The following is a 14,406-nucleotide window of genomic DNA, read 5'->3' on the forward strand; positions in this document are numbered from 1 at the left end:
TAAGAGACAAAACAATGTTTATTTCACCCCTTCTAGCTTTGGAGAGGTATAGATAGCCAGCACTATTTTACAGAGCTTTATATAAACAACAAAAGAAACCCATATCTCCAGGCGAACGCTGGGCACTATTATACGGCGGGCTTACAGCTGGAAAGTGGCCGAGGTTTGTAACATGCCATTGTAGATAAACGTGTTATTGAAAATAACAAACTGTCTTGTAATTATTTTGATGGTTTCCTGAGCGGCGGCCCCTGAAATGAAAGATAAGGGAAAAACGTGTTAAAATCCGGCAGCACGTAGGACAGACGTGTGACGGACATTAGGGCAACAAAGCGATTTAAGGTTTTAATAGAAATAGCAGAAAATGTTACCAACCCAACTACAATTAGTTTCCGAGATACTTGCTCATTCAACCCTTTCCCTGTCACAGCGTCCGGCCACGTATTGCAGAGAAATACTATAATATGCAAAGCAACGGCGCGCGGGGCGACGCGCATGGAGTCGGGCGGGGCTTTGTGCAAGGCGACGCGCGGGGCGATATAGCGTCATGCATGGGGCTATAGCGACATGCATAGAGATATAGTAACATACAGGACCATGTAATAAAATGCCGGGCGATATAGCGTCATGCAGGGGGATATATAGCCACACGGTGATAGAACAACATGCAGGGCGATGCATTCCATGCCGCTCTGGCAGTGGAGGGGTTAATGCCAGTGGCATGCATGGCATCATTCCAGCTTCCTCACCTCCTAAGAAAGACGCAATTGTATGAGGCTCCGCAGCTCCGTATCGGCAGCTGGAAAACACGAATAGAAACATGTATTATTGTTACCATGTTTGGAACAGAGCCGCAGAGAAGCTCAGGGCTGCTGACGGACGCCCTGTCGGGGAAGATTACTGCACCGATATAATAATTCCAGGTGTATGGACAAGGTGAGAGGTTTTGCAACCTTTAAAGTTTGTGCATGTGATCAAATACGGATCATTCCCTGTGAGTGTTATTTCTAATAATTGTTACATTTTAGTGGATACAATGAGATTGACATATTATTATTATATACGCACATTATTAAGCCGCAGAATGAATGACAGTAGCATTGTCCTATTGAATTCTCTAGAACAGATTTCTTGCAGGTTATTTTGAGAGCTAACCATTGTAAATGTCTGTCTCACGGTGACTGTGACTTACAATTCTTGGATATAATCATCCTTCACAGTTAGTGATAAGCTGTATTCTTGAAGGAAACCATTCAGACAGCTCTTCAGTTTGCTAGTGTCTCCTTCTATCTGGTAGTTATAGACACCTGGGGAGGACGTAGCAAAGGATGATCACAAACATGTCACACAACATTTTCCAAGTTGTATATAATGTATCGAGCCAATGTGGGGGTATGTCCCAGAATATCCCACATCAAAGATTACTGTTTAATGCAGGGGACTCCAGTCCTCAAGGGCAACCAACCGGTCAGACTGAGTGAGCCACCTGTGCTGAAGCAGGGACTGATTGGCAGCTACATTAGGTAGTTTACCTGGGTATCTGCCGTGCTGTTTGTGAAATCTATCCACAGCCCGTAGCATCAGGTATAATACTATTTCATTGTCTGGATTTTCCATGAGAGAAGCTGAAAAGACATGAATATTATTAAACATCACTTGGTGCTTTCATCAGCCCTCTGAAATTGGGGCGTATTGATCGTGCTGCTGGGATTCCACCGCAGACGAGGCTGCGCATACGGACCATGTTAATTTCAGCTCCGGGGACCCCCTGCTTCCTGAGATACTTCCCTCCGAAGGTGCCCCCTTGTTGCATCCTCAGCTGGGGTACACGATACAGAAGTTTACAACTCCCGCGGCACGGGAGCCAATCGGAAGCTGTGATGTCACCCATCGCGGCTTCCTATTGGCCTGCGTGATGCAGGAGATTGAAGATCCAGGAAGTATCTTTAGCACCTACAGAGGTATCTCTGGTAGCATGGGGTCCCAGAGCTGAAATTAACGTGCTCCAGCATCGGAGACCCCCTTCTTCAAACCTATACTAAAAAAAAAAAAAAAATTGCTTGGGAGGCTCATTTAATTGTAAGGCACTATAACATTATAACATTACTAAACGCTCATCTGGTGTATAACCATTCACTAGAATCCCCAGATATGTGCAGCTAAATACAGTCACAAACCAAACAAAAAACATGTTTATTTACCAATCTCATCCGTTTTAGCTGTATCCACGCCGTACTCCTCTGCCAAAGATCGGCAACGGACAACTCGAAGGAAAGAGCAGTTCCTGCCTGGATCAGAAAACAATGTGAGCTGTGACAGGCCACCTGGGGCTTTCATTACATCTAAGAGGATCAGCAGGAGATCTACAGGTGGACACTGAGACAGAAGCACACGGTTACCGAGTAACTAACAAAGCAATGTGAAGATGGGATAAGTGAAAGTGGGCGACGATGATATATTCCATGCACCCAGAATGTTCTCACTGTAAGTGATAACGATATCATGCCACGTGGGCACTACTTGTGCTTCCTCCCTACTCAAGCTGCGGGTACCGGGAATGGTAACATTATCTTTGTATGGAGTAGACTTACAGAACAGTCGAATGTCTCTCTCCGATATGGATTCTGGTGGCTGCAAAGGAACAACAGGAGCAGAATCAGCGCCAAATGTGGAATCCTAACCCAAAATACCTTATACACGGGAAATATTACGATATAGATAGTTTGTCAATCATAAATGCGGACAAGAGAAATCAAAACATTACTTCCCATGGGTAAAAGTGCAGGGATTCTACAATTTACCAAATATAGTTCTTTATTTTTGTTCGAAAAAGGGAGCGCTTTATTTTCCCGTATTTGTGTGTAAGGTTCACAGCTTTTATCATCGCACAACTGTATCAATGCTCCAGCACAGCCGGACAACACTTACTCTGCCTACAGACTGCAGGAGGACGGACACGTAATTTTCCACGGCTGCAGCGTCAGCTTTTGCTTTCTCCCGATATCTAAAGAGGAAGCCGTGAATAAAAACGATGCAGCAACTGTGCAATACACGGTTATTATGGATACAGGTAGTCCTCGCTATCCAATGTTTCACTTTACAACGAATGGCATTTCCAATGCTTTACAATGCCTCCCTAAGGGCCTTTTTCGACACTTGAATGCGTTATCAAACGCTCACCCCCACTGATTAACATGGGACTCACTTTACAACGGTGTCACTATCCAACGCTACTCCCAGAACGGATTCCGTTGGATACCCGAGGACTGCCTGTATAGGATAAAATATCTGTCGTCTAAATTTAGCATAGGTTGCACTTGATGGACGTATGTCTTTTTTCAACCTCGTCTACTATGTAACTATGATTAGGCTGAAGAATTAACGATGATGGCGATCGCAGCACAGTGAAAAGAAAGAAGCGTCAAAAAATGAAGACGCAGCACGTCAAGTAGAAATACTTGACAACACCTACACATTTTGTAATTTGATGAACTTTTCCGAGTCTGCGATCATGTCGGGAATTGTTCCTCTCAGGGGTAAATTCCCCTTCCCTTCCGCAGCTATAAACTCCATGACAGCCCGAGTCAAAACCCAAAAGGACAGCGACTGCAAAGTAAGACAGGGAAGCGTCAAATGATTCAGCCAACTCCTTTCAATAGTCAATAAAACCCATTAAAGGGACATGGATATTGCACTGGCGGCCGCTTATCACCTGCTGCGTAAGATTCGTGCAACGCTCATCGTTAAAAAGCTCTTCAATGTTGCTGGAAACCTAAAAAAAGAGCATTTATGTTTTATATATATATATATATATATATATATATATTGTAATATATAAACAAACGTCGGGCATGTGTGCATTTTGGACCCAATAAAGCACTTTTATGTGATTATCTCTCGTGCTGTGTCGGTATATTGGAGAGAAAGGGAGACAGAGGGGGAGGCGGGCGGGGGTGGGAGAGAGATAATTAAAACCTCTAATCAAATTATCAGCACTGGACAAATGAAAAATATAAAAGGTGTTTATTTAACCTATAAAACACACGGTTACATCACGTGAAAGCGCAACCATTCCATTGATGAACTTATATATATATCATTTATATAATACAAATCTCTCATTTATAACCATTTTGTTTCCATGTGTTTGTGCTAAGAGTATTTTTGGGGGGGGGGGTATTAGTGTTTCCTGCCCTCCCCCTCCCTTTTCCTTACGCGGTTTTGCAGTTAATACGCCTCCTGCTTCGTACCTTCGTGGCGTTCAACGCGGTGTTCACGTTTTTCACGGCCTCCTCGAAGTTCTCCTCATCCTCCCCCACCCCGCTCTCATTCTTCCGAATTCCTGTCGGACATAGAAATCCAGTTACAATCAGCTGCGCTCAGCGGGAAATTGGACAATTGGCGGCGGCCATCTCGCCACGAACAAGTCTCCGCGGACTTTCGACCGAAGAGGGATCTTCGGCTGCAGGCCGTTTGGCCAAGGTAAGTTAATTTAAGGGTTAATTTAGCAGTTGGGGTATGGGGTTAAGGGTAGCATGTTTAGTGGTGTCATTATATCATGAGATATTATCTACTTTAATCAATCTGGTGCTCCAGGGGTTAATATGGCAGCAGTTTGGTTTTAAAATACAATATATTGGGATTATGACAATATATTGGGTTTGTGACAGGTCAAGACTTTTCCTATGTCTGTGCTGGTCTTCAAAGAGGACTTAATTGGGAGGGGGGGCCTATCTTGGATAGCCCACTAAAAGTGACATGTTGTTTAGAAGGTCACAAACGCTAACCAGAGACTACGCCGTCAGCATTAAAGAAAACAAAATGTTTGTGAATAATTACTGGTGCGTTCCAGAGAGAGGTGACACACAGGTTAGGCTTTCGTTGTAGGACTTAATTGAAAATGAGAATATCATGTGACGTCATCTACTGTACATACTAAGAGTTACATGTGTGTGATGGTGGCAAAGAGTGACATGTACTGAGACCACACACTGCATGGGTAAGAGGTGCCAAGGACAGATCTCCATTTGTCACTTGAATTTAGGATCAAGACGGTCGTGATTAGTCTCGTTGCGTCCGTCATGAGCGCCTGAATCTATTCACGCGTGTCTAGGTGTTAGAGAAGGGACGTTATGAGTGCGTATATACAGTATATTAAGGCAAAACTTCAACGTTGTTTGGTAGAAGGTTTTTTTCTCTGTCGCAAAATCTTCAATCTCGTAGCCGATATACGATAGGGGTGGGCTTATGTTGTTTCAATGGGGGGAAAATAAATAGTACATATGAAGTTGAGTGGTCACATAACGCCGCGTTGCCGAAGAGAAGGTAAGTGAAGTTGCAGTGGCCACACGCGATCCCCCGGTATTAATTTAAATGCCCTGGGGGAAGAGCGCGGGGCCTCTGCAACCGCCGCGCCCCCCCCCCTGAACAATCTTGCGCCCGTTTTTTTTTTAAACATTAACGTCTGAATGAACTGTTGCATGCTCTGAAGAGAGTATCTACATTTTCGGACACATTTTGCTACAAAAGATTTGTGTGTGTAACTGCATAGTTTTTCTATAATAAACAGGGACCCGAGACCCTGGCAGATATATTAATTTACATATTTCTTGGGTGGTAGCAACGTAGAGACCTGATTGCAATTGAGTAAGGGGTTAATATAACCTCATTGAAGGTACCTTTGTGGAGAACGGCGAGTTGGCTAGAGTAGCCGTGTGTATTAACCATGGTTGCATGTTTAAGTCACGTGCTCACTAGTGTTCTGTTCGTGACAGATGGTATATGGGGCCGGATTTAGGGGAGATATTGTCCATTTGAGGGGCCTTTGCCAAGGCGAAAAGTGGAAAACACAAAATCCAAGGGGAGCATGGGGAGGAAACAAAAATAAATTCCTGACGAAGCCGAAGCTAACACGTGGCGAAACGCGTAGAGTCGGAGTCTTATTCAGAGCGGAGCCATCAGAAGAGGAGTCTCGGAAGATCCAGCCCTTTCCCAGCGACGGACCCGTATCTGACGCCAGACGGAGCACTGCTACAGCTAACCGGAGGCAGAGACAGAGAAGTGGGGAGCGTTGCGGGATGGTGAGCCAGCTGGCTGCAGTTATCCTCTCTTACACTATTGTAGTGTGACATGCCCGTTTTTTATTGTTAGATTGTGAGTATATTACTTTTATTGCTATAAACTTTTTTACCTTGGTTGATCTGCGCTATGCCAGTTTCTTTCTCTTGACATTGGGCCACATCCTCCTGAGAACCTGATCCACCCAGATGACAACTTTACCATCTACCAACCACTGTATGACTGTATGAGTCAACCCTGTTGTTTTGACTTACATCCTGTAAGTAGTCATTCTATTAGAGCCAAGTCGTTTGGAGGCTTTTTTTCCACATTGCTATTCTGCTGCACTTAAATATATCTTTGTTTCCTCCCCATGCTCCCCTTGGATTTTGTGTTTTCTGCTGTTACTGTGGGGGAAGAGTGAAGACTGCCCCTTCCAGTGGGTTCTGAGCAGGGGGTGAAACTGTACTAACATTATTATTACTATTTGTTCACTTATTTAAGTATTTATTAAGTCACTTATTATTAGTGTTTCCTTTATATTTGTTTGCGCCTGTGTTCACTTTATTACTTTACAAGGTGAAAAGTGGGCCAGCTTGCGAGCGGTGCATTAACCCTTGTCCCGTATGCAGGTCACGTGCTCACAGGTGTGCCGTACGCGCTAAGGGGTTTAGGGCTAAGGGGTACCATTAATATTAAGGGACAAGATTAGGCTTTTTTAGAGTTAGGCCGTAGTTATAGTCCCGGTGATGGCGACATCGTGACATCATCCGGTGCCGCAGCGATTTCTGCCTATAGTGTAAGAGGCAAGAAACGGCGTGGGGAGGGGGGGGTGGCCGTGAGCTGTTCGCCCTCATTGGCTGAACTGCTTACATACCCGCTGACGTCACGCTGCGGTCGCCGAAAAGTCAAATCTCAGTGACTTCCAGCGATCGCGACCAAGCCGTCGCTCAGTCGCACCTACTATAAGCACCAGGACTATAAATACAGCACAAGGGGCTAAGGTTTTTAGGGTAGGGTGTAGCGTTAGTATTAGGGGTTAGGAATTTTAGGGTAAGGGGTAAAGTTCGAGGTTTATCTTGGTGGCGAGGCGAGTAGCGTGTAAGCGCCGATGGAGATTTGGTCGCAGCAAAACGTCCGCGCCCAAATGTGCTAGTCCGGCACTCAGACCGCACGTTCACCCACGGGAGGAGCGGGGCGGTACCTTGTCTGATCAGGTCTCGGAAAGCTTCCTTCTCTTTGTAGCTTTTGGGCGTCTGACCCCCGTTCTGAAAGGGAAATCCCAGCCAGTCACCCCGTGCCATCATTCTTCAAAACGGACACCCAACATTTAACAAGCGCATCACAAACCTCACTGCGCCATTTCTCCAAGAACTTGGACACCACGACGACCCACGGAGTGTGACTGTGGTCCTAGGGGTCAAAATCAAAGGGAGTAAATGAAAATCGCTTCTGTATTTATATTACTTGAGTTTTCTTTTATCCCAGCTATTTATAGTTCTCCCACAATACACTGCGTTGCTGTCCTCCGTGGCAACGGAAAGGGTTAATAAAGCGTGAATGTGTCTGTGATAGATCTATCGAGGAAACAAAATATTTTTTCGGCGCCTCTATAGATAGTCAAGGAATAGGGTAAGGTAAATGAGTCAAACCATAGCTAATGTCCGTTTACATTACTCTATTTCTGGACTATCAATAGAGGCGCCGGAAAATATTTTATTTCATCTTTGCTCGTATCTGATCTGCTTCGATCTCAGGACTTTGCTATATTGTCATTTTTTATAATTGTGTGTGTTGCAGCTACGATCTTGCTCCAGTATCAGTGTGATACATTTAGTTATTGTGAGCATATTACATTTAACATTCCTTTCACTCATCAATAACGATTTTTTTTTGCATGTGAAAGATCTATCGTTACTACAATGGGTCTACCTCTGTGTCGTGGTCCGTTTTGTGCAACAGTAATTACAGATAATTATGATTCCAATAAAATGTATCACACCTTGCAGATACATCTGTGTATTACTGTGTGTCCTCTGTTTACTTCGAAAATTATAAAACAGTAATATAAATATATATATATATAAAATTAAGTATATATGTATAAATAAATATATATCTCTATACACACACACAGTCGGGGTCTAATCTATATACCCTGAGGCGGCCCACCACACCGCGGCTTGATGATTGCCACTTCGGGGAATATAGAATAAGCCCTTTAATCTTTAATATATCCTGTAACCAAATGAGATATTCTCAAGCAGCCGCATGTGTGAGCAGTGTGCGCTGTAGCCAGAAGAACAGCTGGTTTTAGTCTAGGATACCGTAACGTTTTATTACGTGCATGCACAGGCAGATTCTGCAGAACCCCCAGCGTACTTTTCTCTCCATGTGATCCAAGTCATACAACTGGAGATGCTCCTTCAGCTCAGGAAACGGTTGGTCCAGCCTCAAATCTTCGAGTGCGTTGTCCGGGTGTGATTCTATCACTGTGATAACACACAGGGAATAGCTCATTTCTCACACAGCTTTAGGCTCCAATCCCTTCTTTACATCCATTATCTCCTTTATCATTCTTTCCCTGGAGGATCTGAATGGGAACGCAGCTCTGGAGCAGGGGTGCTCAACTAAAGTCCTCAACCTCCCTCCCCCCCGCCCCCAACAGGTCAGGGTTTCAGGATATCCCTGCTTCAGCACAGGTGGCTCAATCAGTCCCTGCTTCAGCACAGGTGGCTCAATCAGAGGCTCAGTCTTCGACTGAGCCTCTGATTGAGCCGCCTGTGCTGAAGCAGGGATATCCTGAAAACCTGACTTGTTGGGGGGAGCATGAGGCCTGGTGTTGAGCACCCCTGCTCTAGAGAGCATATCTTTTCATCATATCGGCATTAACAGAACTCAAGTTACACCTGGAAATACGCGTACCTGTGTGTTCTTTCACAAGTTACACCTGGAAATACGCGTACCTGTGTGTTCTTTCACAAGTTACACCTGGAAATACGCGTACCTGTGTGTTCTTTCACAAGTTACACCTGGAAATACGCGTACCTGTGTGTTCTTTCACAAGTTACACCTGGAAATACGCGTACCTGTGTGTTCTTTCACAAGTTACACCTGGAAATACGCGTACCTGTGTGTTCTTTCACAAGTTACACCTGGAAATACGCGCACCTGTGTGTTCTTTCACAAGTTACACCTGGAAATACGCGCACCTGTGTGTTCTTTCACAAGTTACACCTGGAAATACGCGTACCTGTGTGTTCTTTCACAAGTTACACCTGGAAATACGCGTACCTGTGTGTTCTTTCACAAGTTACACCTGGAAATACGCGTACCTGTGTGTTCTTTCACAAGTTACACCTGGAAATACGCGTACCTGTGTGTTCTTTCACAAGTTACACCTGGAAATACGCGTACCTGTGTGTTCTTTCACAAGTTACACCTGGAAATACGCGTACCTGTGTGTTCTTTCACAAGTTACACCTGGAAATACGCGTACCTGTGTGTTCTTTCACAAGTTACACCTGGAAATACGCGTACCTGTGTGTTCTTTCACAAGTTACACCTGGAAATACGCGTACCTGTGTGTTCTTTCACAAGTTACACCTGGAAATACGCGTACCTGTGTGTTCTTTCACAAGTTACACCTGGAAATACGCGTACCTGTGTGCTCTTTCACAAGTTACACCTGGAAATACGCGTACCTGTGTGTTCTTTCACAAGTTACACCTGGAAATACGCGTACCTGTGTGTTCTTTCACAAGTTACACCTGGAAATACGCGTACCTGTGTGTTCTTTCACAAGTTACACCTGGAAATACGCGTACCTGTGTGTTCTTTCACAAGTTACACCTGGAAATACGCGTACCTGTGTGCTCTTTCACAAGTTACACCTGGAAATACGCGTACCTGTGTGTTCTTTCACAAGTTACACCTGGAAATACGCGTACCTGTGTGTTCTTTCACAAGTTACACCTGGAAATACGCGTACCTGTGTGTTCTTTCACAAGTTACACCTGGAAATACGCGTACCTGTGTGTTCTTTCACAAGTTACACCTGGAAATACGCGTACCTGTGTGTTCTTTCACAAGTTACACCTGGAAATACTCGTACCTGTGTGTTCTTTCACAAGTTACACCTGGAAATACGCGTACCTGTGTGTTCTTTCACAAGTTACACCTGGAAATACGCGTACCTGTGTGTTCTTTCACAAGTTACACCTGGAAATACGCGTACCTGTGTGTTCTTTCACAAGTTACACCTGGAAATACGCGTACCTGTGTGTTCTTTCACAAGTTACACCTGGAAATACGCGTACCTGTGTGTTCTTTCACAAGTTACACCTGGAAATACGCGTACCTGTGTGTTCTTTCACAAGTTACACCTGGAAATACGCGTACCTGTGTGTTCTTTCACAAGTTACACCTGGAAATACGCGTACCTGTGTGTTCTTTCACAAGTTACACCTGGAAATACGCGTACCTGTGTGTTCTTTCACAAGTTACACCTGGAAATACGCGTACCTGTGTGTTCTTTCACAATAATCCTCATGTAGCCGACAAACCCATAGGAGCGGCAGATTAAGAGCGGGATGTTGGAATTCCAGAGAGTTTCAGCCAACCGCAGCAAAGTGCTGAAATGCACACAGCACACGGTAAGAAATACATACGTGTCAGGCACACGGACGTGTGAAACGCAGAACGCAGGCGGGTTTTTTTTGATACCTCTCGGGTAGCTGCGTTGCGATCACCATGGTGAACCTGCAGAAAAAGGAAGGATCCCCATCTAGAAGCTGGTCCGGGCTCTATAGAAAAGGGGCGAGAGAGAATGAAACGCATACGATGAATGTGAATTACTGTTATTTACCTTCGTGCAGAAGCACGCAGGCTATGTACAGGGAGCAACATGTGCAATACAGGGATAAGAATGTCAAACAGAGAATTCACCATTAAGCAAACAAAAGGTCAGTGCACTGCCCCACAGAGCTTACTGTCTAGTAGAGGGACGGCCAACTCCAGTCCTCAAGGGCCACCAACAGGTCAGGTTTTCAGGATAGCCTTGCTTCAGCACAGGTGGCTCAATTAGTGTCTCAGTCAAAGAGTTTCCTTCAGGACAGGTGGCTCAGTTGAAGATTGAGCCACCTGTGCTGAAGCAAACTCTTTGACTGAGCCACTGATTGAGCCACCTGTGCTGAAGCAAGGCTATCCTGAAAACCTGACCTGTTGGTGGCCCTTGAGGACTTGAGCTGGCCGCCCCTGAGCTAGATCCTCATTAATGGTTCGGATTCAGATTTACTAGCCAAAGCTTTTTTCCTATGACTGCAAAAAAAAAAAAAAAGTCCAACTTGTAGGGCACAAAGCTGGGTAATAAGACAAATAAATATCCCGCCCCGTTCCCTGTAACTGACAATCCAGATTTTGTTGCAGGTCAGAATATGAGGTGTTCATATTCCTGTGCTGAAAGCAGGAACCGATAGAGCCGCCTGGGCTGAAACAGGGACCAACTGAACAACTTGTGCTGAAGCAGGAATCAATTGAGTCACCTGTGCTGTTACTAAGGCATTACAGTTATAGATTTAGCTGGTAGAAATCAGTTTGCATGATGCTGCAGAATAACACGTTCCTTAAATGTTTCCTGACAATAAAGTTATAACAATCAGAACTATTCTACCTTCCAGGAACTGATCTGACTATGAGAAGCCCCCGCAGAAACACAGTAAGACCTTCTAAGTATCTCCACATCAAGCTGATCATTATATAATCACTCGACAGAAACACCGTTACAAACCTCTGGTATAAAATGTCCCGTGACGTCGTCATTCAGCTCTTGTAAAAGCTCCATGGCAGTTCTGGCCCGATTCTGTTTGCAAAAATATCACAAGTGCATAAATATTAATTTCTGCTGGTAAAAGTGTCTGCTAATTAACAAATATTGGTGCCCAGCTACAACTGGTTATTCTCACCATACCCCCGGCACAAACCCGTGAAAACGATGTATAAACAAAGCGGCAAATTTTAATCTTAAAATCCCACGTCCCTAAAAAATATATATAAACCCATCCAGTAACAGTACAGAAATCGGGCTGGGTTCAGGTGTGTGTGTGTTGTGTGTGTGGGGTGTGTGTGGTATGTTGTGTGTGTGTTGTGTGTAGCAGCTTACCTTTCCAATGCTGCCTCTCTGGAGAAAAAAGCTGAACAGAAACAACAACAAAACCCAGTTACACAAATTCAGTGACTTACAACAAATTCACGTTCTTAACCAGTTCATTGCTAGACGGACAGGTAACATTATTCTGCACTAAATTCCGGTCCCTGACGGTAAGAAAATCTTACCGAGATTAACTACAATTATTATAACCAAGCGATGTTTGCTACAGTGTGTGGGCGCGCAAAGCGCTGCGACGTGTACGCTGGCAGGGCAGACAAGAATTTTGTCTTCCCGTGCCGCGGTTGGCACGCAGACAATGGCAGGCAGATATGCCCTGTCATGGCCGCACACGCCGTCATGGCCCCGCCCCCTGCGCTCCCCTACAGACCGCCAATCACGGCTGTAGTTTCTGCATGTGCCGCCAGGCCCGTGTGCAGCAGGGAGGACTGGGGCCGTAGCCTGTGTGAGATTAGAGCGTCAAATACAATTATTGGACAAAACTGAGATGTAAAAGAACACAATTCCTTCTATTTTAAGTCTGCCTGTGAAAGCAAAGTGATGCCAAATGATACGCCGAGACCTTACATGCTTTGCATTGCACTAGGGCAGGGTTTTGCACTCCAGTCCTCAAGACCCCTCAAGAGTCAGGTTTTAAGGATATCCCAGCTTCAGCACAGGTGGTTTTGCCATCTGTGCTGAAGCAGGGATATCCTCAAAACCTGAGCTGTTGCGGGGTCTTGAGAACCCCTGCACAAAAGGTCGACCGTGTTAGGAAATCTGAGGTCCCTACTTGTTGCCAACATCCTCCCCGCTGACCTCGCTCCCGTCCACGATGGTGAAAGAGCCGATCCCTGGAAAACAGGAAGGAAACGCAAGGCGCAACGTCACTTTCTGCAGTTACCGTGCGGCAGGGAAGGTTCGAGCTTCACCTCCCAGCAGGATTTTACTGATCTCCCAAATTGCAAACGTTAAAAATCAGGGGTCTCAAACTCAGTCCTGAAGGGCCAACAGGCCAGGTTTTCAGGCAATCCCTGCTTCAACACAGTGGGCTCAGTCATTATGACTGACTCTTGTCCTCAAGGGCCAGCAACAGGCCAGGTATTAGGGATATCCCTGCTTCAGCACAGGGGGCTCAATCTGAGCCAAAGATTGAGCCCCCTGTGCTGAAGCAGGAATAGCCATAAAAGCTGGCCTGTTGGTGGTCCTTGAGGACAGAGTTTGAGACCCCTGATTTAAATGATTTCCCCCCCGTGTGCCGTTCCCAGGTATTCCCTCCTCTCACTGAAGCGTTACAGCTGGAGAGGAGGGAGGTGGTGAGTGGCGGCACTTGCTATACCGCGTGCAGTTTGGATACGGCACGCGCACGCACTCACCCGGCAGCACCAGGTTCTTGAGGGTTTCCGTGCCGGTGGCTGTTGCATTTATCAGACAGACGTGAGCGGTCTCCAGAGCCTCCTGCCCGTGGTCGCCCCATAACCTGCAGAACAAGGAAACTATAAACCCCAGAGCTAAGGCACCGCACCATCTGTGTCACGTGGGATCGTGTGCACAGGGGTCTCTGGGTGTATTTAGGGGTTGCTCCTGTGCTCAGGGTTTGGGGGTCTCTGGGTATATTTAGGGGTTGCTCCTGTTCTCAGGGTTTGGGGTTCCCTGGGTGTATTTAGGGAGTGCTGCGGTGCTCAGGGTTGGGGGGTCTCTGGGTGTATTTAGGAGGTGCTCCTGTGCTCAGGGTTGGGGGGTCTCTGGGTGTATGTAGGGGGTGCTGCTGTGCTCAGGGTTGGGGGGTCTCTGGGTGTATGTAGGGGGTGCTGCTGTGCTCAGGGTTGGGGGGTCTCTGGGTGTATGTAGGGGGTGCTGCTGTGCTCAGGGTTGGGGGGTCTCTGGGTGTATGTAGGGGGTGCTGCTGTGCTCAGGGTTGGGGGGGTCTCTGGGTGTATGTAGGGGTAGGTTATATAGATAATACCTTAGCTGTCTGTCATATTTCTGCTCCTTTACCAATGCACCCTGAGCCATGTCTGTGACCCGGAAGTGAAATTGTTCCTGTCCCTTTTCTGCTTCCTGCCGCCAGAGGGCGCTCACATCCTGTCAGTCGCAGACAGCAGCGGGCGGAGGGAGAGAAATGAGGGACGGGGGGAGAACAGATTGGGGGACGGGGGAGAACAGATTGGGGGACGGGGGGAGGAACAGATTGGGGGACGGGG

The 14,406-nt window shown here is 46.1% G+C and overlaps 1 protein-coding gene across 1 annotated transcript; it reads right to left on the bottom strand.

The window, feature by feature from the left end:
• Positions 1 to 14,317, bottom strand: NAE1 (NEDD8 activating enzyme E1 subunit 1). The gene is made up of 20 exons (XM_075576781.1): positions 14,169 to 14,317; positions 13,579 to 13,682; positions 12,996 to 13,056; positions 12,218 to 12,248; positions 11,846 to 11,917; positions 10,783 to 10,862; positions 10,582 to 10,691; positions 8,440 to 8,549; positions 7,408 to 7,470; positions 7,262 to 7,325; positions 4,251 to 4,342; positions 3,713 to 3,772; positions 3,473 to 3,606; positions 2,929 to 3,004; positions 2,592 to 2,631; positions 2,202 to 2,288; positions 1,533 to 1,625; positions 1,193 to 1,307; positions 750 to 799; positions 1 to 251 (listed from the first exon to the last, which is right to left on the bottom strand). Exons 1-20 carry the CDS (start codon positions 14,216 to 14,218, stop codon positions 142 to 144), a joined length of 1,602 nt encoding a protein of 533 aa, XP_075432896.1. The 5' UTR covers positions 14,219 to 14,317; the 3' UTR covers positions 1 to 141.
• Between the last annotated feature and the right edge of the window lie 89 nt (positions 14,318 to 14,406).

Source organism: Ascaphus truei, chromosome 19 (genome assembly GCF_040206685.1).
Source record: "Ascaphus truei isolate aAscTru1 chromosome 19, aAscTru1.hap1, whole genome shotgun sequence".
In the NCBI taxonomy this organism is placed as follows: domain Eukaryota; kingdom Metazoa; phylum Chordata; class Amphibia; order Anura; family Ascaphidae; genus Ascaphus; species Ascaphus truei.